General features: G+C 57.5%; 1 protein-coding gene across 1 annotated transcript; it reads right to left on the bottom strand.

Moving 5' to 3' along the window:
- Nucleotides 1-1,131: 1,131 nt before the first annotated feature.
- Nucleotides 1,132-3,350, bottom strand: ISG15 (ISG15 ubiquitin like modifier). The gene is made up of 2 exons (XM_026661224.2): nucleotides 3,286-3,350; nucleotides 1,132-2,510 (listed from the first exon to the last, which is right to left on the bottom strand). The coding sequence occupies exons 1-2, from the start codon at nucleotides 3,286-3,288 to the stop codon at nucleotides 2,040-2,042; spliced, it is 474 nt and encodes a 157-aa protein (XP_026517009.1). The 5' UTR covers nucleotides 3,289-3,350; the 3' UTR covers nucleotides 1,132-2,039.
- Nucleotides 3,351-4,166: the final 816 nt, after the last annotated feature.

Below are 4,166 nucleotides of genomic sequence, written 5' to 3'. Positions count from 1 at the left end.
GAAAATATGCTTATGGGTGTGAATATAATATAACTGGAATATGCTTTATGCAAAAGGTCTCTTGTATGGCATCCTTGCAAAGCTAATAATCTACTGAGTGTGGTCATCCTATTTGTATGAATGTATCATTCTTGGATCTGTAACTAGAAATATGAAGTATAACTCTGAAGCCCTATTGTAATTATGCAAAGTGTGGGCCATGTGGCTTGGAATCTTGATGGCTCCCATTGACCAGGACAATGGTTGTAAATGGCTCTGTTTACTTGCAGGCCTTCCTGTGAGTCAGGCCGGGAAGAATGGAGGCTGGGGTCTCACAGGACATGTGACCATGGCACCTGGTACTGGAATCCATCTTAAACCTGGTGCTTTTCCATTTAGAAGGAGGGGTGGGGACCCAGAGAAACAAAAGATTCCGGCCTTGTGCCAAAGCTATAAAAGGGGGTGGAACAGAACAAAAGGGGCTGCCAGTCATGAGAAATCCCCTAGCTACCACCTAAGCTGGAACTAACAAGGGCTGTACCGGGGAAAGGATTGGGCCCAGACTGGAAGGAGTCCAGCCTATGAAAGAAGCTTATTGGAACATCGCTGAGGGTGAGATTTTATCTGTAATCAGTTTTTTAATATATTAGGCTTAGACTTGCGAGTTTTGTTTCATTTTGCTTGGTAACTTACTTTGTTCTGTCTGTTATTACTCAAAACGACTTAAATCCTACCTTTTATACTTAACAAAATCACTTTTGTTTATTAATTAACCCAGAGTAAGTGGTTCTCATGTTATGTGCTCAGGTATCTTCCCTCAAGGAAAGTCTCTCATCCCCCAATGCAGACAGTCCCAGCCAAACTCCCCTGCAGCCTTCCCAGGTCAATACTCCCCACTCAGTATTCAAAGAAAACATTAAGAACAATCCCACTTCGTCACAACCTTATATACACCTCAGCTGTAATTCCTTTCTCTCATATCCAAAGGGCAGCACAGCTGGCTGGTCTGGGGGTATCCTCCTCTTGGGGTGAGGCCAGTGTTTGGGGGCGTAGGGTAAGAGCTTGGCTCGGTGCACAGGGGCGGATCACCTGGAAGGGTTTACCAGCATGGATCAGAGTCAGCAGAGAAAAGAAGGGACTCGGGAGCAGGGCAGGATTTGAGGAAACCTGTTTATTGATCCTATTAGATCATCATTCTCATGCATTTACAAAGCAAAGTGCCCTAGTGTGCAATACAATCACAGACTGAGTCCATCAATCACAGTTCAGAAAACGCAAATACTGTCTTGTGACAAAAAAGACCGAAATCCTTACTGCCAATGCCAGAGTCTAATCAGGCTAGTTCCTTTGTTTCTTCACAGGCCACTATCCCCAGTGGTCATTACAGCCTTAGCCCCACCCCAATGTGACATCACATGAAGCAGCGGCACAGCCCGTAAAGAGGCAGAGCAGGGGGTTGTGCTGGATCTTCTTGTGACGTTGGCATGCAAGCGTCACACCTGAATTCAATCGGTGATAAAGGGAGAGGCCAGCGCGCTCTTCCGCTAGGGTTAGCGCTGCCGGGGAACCACACCAACACCTATAGCAAGGAAACAACTCGCTACACACATGGCATGACAGACACGTTCGGGGGGGGGGTGTCTCATTCACATGGAGGAGCTAACTGAGCAAACCTCCTACGGGAGAGAGTTTCCACCATGGCAGGGAGCCCGGCCCCACTGTGCCCCCTGGAAGGAACAGAGTCGCTCTGCAGGGCCCAGGTCAGCCACACGGCCTGGCACAGCGGGACCATGCTGCACTGGAATGTGATGCACGGATGGATGAGGAGCTGGTGAGCGCGTGCACAATGGGGTGCGAGTGCTGTGGGCAACCGAGCGTCAACATGATGCTCACTCTCCCGGAGACCCTCTCCTAGTCCTCTGCATCACCCCCCACCCCAGCCAGTGCTGGAGCCGGACACAGCTTCACATGCCAGAGTCCAAAGCCGGCGTACGATGTTTGGGACGCTAAGGTCTATCTAGGAAAAGAGGAAGGGAGCAGGAAAGTCAGGCCCCGGGGGCTCAGCCCCCCCGCAGACGCAGGTGCAGGAAGATGGTGCAGTGGGGGGCGATGTTGTAATCTCCCAGCTTGTGGCCGTCCTCGAGCGGCTTCCCCTCAAAGCTGAGCCAGAACTGCTCCGCCTGGATGTTCTCCTGCTGCTGGACCCGCCCCTTGAACTGGGTGACCCCGTCGGAGGGGAGGACGGTGTAGGTGCCGGTCCTGCCCTTGTCGTTCTTCACGAAGATGGTGACGGGCTCCTCGTTCTTTACCACCAGCAGGACGATGTCTCCAGGATTGAGCTGGTAGTCGGAGAGCCGGGAGCCATCGCGCAGCTCCACGTAGGCCCCGTTCTGGCAGGCCAACTTCTGCTGGTACGGGGACACCCCCGTCTTCTGGGCAATCTGGGCCTTGAAAGCCGAGACGGTCGTCGTGCTGGTGACCTCCAAGCGGTGCGTCTCGCCACTCAGCAGCTTCACGCTGAGCCACAGGGCCTGCGGAGGAGACGGCCCAGAGCGGTCAGAACCCAGGGGGAGCCCAGGCGCCCATCCCACAGGGACTCAGACCCCCAGGAGGGAAGCAGGTTGGGGCTTGTTACAGTCCCCATATCCTGGCACGCCCCTATACACCCTCCAATGCCTGGCACGGGGGGCAGTCATTACCCCAGTGCAACATGCAGGGAAATGCGTCCCAGTCAGCACAGCAGTGATCACACCCACCGCACCGGCGTCCATGCCAGCGCACGGGGGATCTGTGAACGCTCACCAGATCCCTTTCCATGGGCTGAAAGGGGACCCAAACCCAGCCCCCCCGAAGGGCAGTGGCGGGATGAGGCTGCTCACACCCCTCGGAGCCCAGTCCCGGCTGGGGTGCAGTAGCCAGCGCTCAGGGGCTGCCCCAGGGGCGAGGGGCGCTCAGCTCAGATGCTCCCCAAGGGGTGTCGGGTCCCTGACAAAGGGGCAGCTAGGCGGAGACGGGGCTGGGAGGGGGCGGTAAATACAGGCGGCAGCTGCCTTTCCTGTGCCAAGGGACCCCGGGAAGTGCCGATCGGTCCCTTCCCCTGCTACCGGCTCGGCGCGGGGCATGCAGCCGGCAGCGGGGGGCTGTACCCGGCCCCGCGCTCGGAGTCCCCCCCAAATCCGGGAGGGGGTGGGGCCCCAGCGGACAGGAGACCCCGGGGGGCTCCGGTCCCGAGCTGCCGCGCTGCCCTCCCGCGGAGCCCGGAACTTGCAGAGCGATCCCCAGCCCCGGCCCCGGGACGCGCCTCACCATGTCTGCAGCTTGCCGGGGTCTCCCTGGTTCCGAATCCGCAGCGTCCCGAGTCCGAGTCCGAGTTCGAGCCCGACCCGCTCTGCCCGGCTCCACCGCCGGGTCTTCATTTATAGCCCGGCCGCCAGCTCGTCACCCGGGGCCGCCCCGCACCGAGAATCAAAACCGCTGAGTTTCGGTTTCCTTCCCCCGGCCCCCCCGCTCCTCCGCCGCCGGGAAACGAAACTGGGAAGCGATGGGGGAAGGGACCCGGACCCGGACCCAGCGCCACACGTCACCTCGGGGAAGCGAACGCAGCCCCGGGCTGTCACAGGGGGGCCAGGGACCCACACCCGCCATTGGGCCAGAGCCATAAACGGAGCCCTTTGGGGCGTGATCCAGATTTGGATCCAAATTTCGGGGCTGGCTGCATCTCTACTTTAGAAAAGAAAAGAAATCGGGGTGTGAAAGTGTGCTCCCCTGACCCCCATGCCTCCCCGGCCCGCAGCCAGCGGGGCTTTCCGGGTGTCTACAGGAGGAGCTGGCTCAGTGTTTAATCAACCATAACCATGTCCTAAATACTAACAGGGAAAAAGCCCTGGGGATGTTTTGTTTTAACAAGTTGCCGCGTTAACCTGGGGAATTCCCTGCCACAAGACAGCCGGGAGCTGGCAGCACAGCCAGGGTCAGGAGGGGCTCAGTCAGTACAGGGATGATGAGAACATCCCACTTCCATTCAATGGGGCACAGTATGGCTGTTCAATAAGGGATATAATCCCTCCAGCTTCAGGGGGCAGAGTGGGGAGCAGTGTGGGTCAGGGAGCAGAGTATGCCAGGGGGCGGTGTGGGGAGCAGTGTGGGTCAGGGAGCAGCGTGTGCCAGGGGGCGGTGTGGGGAGCAGT

The sequence above is a fragment of the Terrapene carolina genome, unplaced genomic scaffold (assembly GCF_002925995.2).
Source record: "Terrapene carolina triunguis isolate 2854851 unplaced genomic scaffold, T_m_triunguis-2.0 Scaffold951, whole genome shotgun sequence".
Classification (NCBI taxonomy): domain Eukaryota; kingdom Metazoa; phylum Chordata; order Testudines; family Emydidae; genus Terrapene; species Terrapene triunguis.
This window is presented reverse-complemented; position numbering and strand designations above follow the sequence as displayed.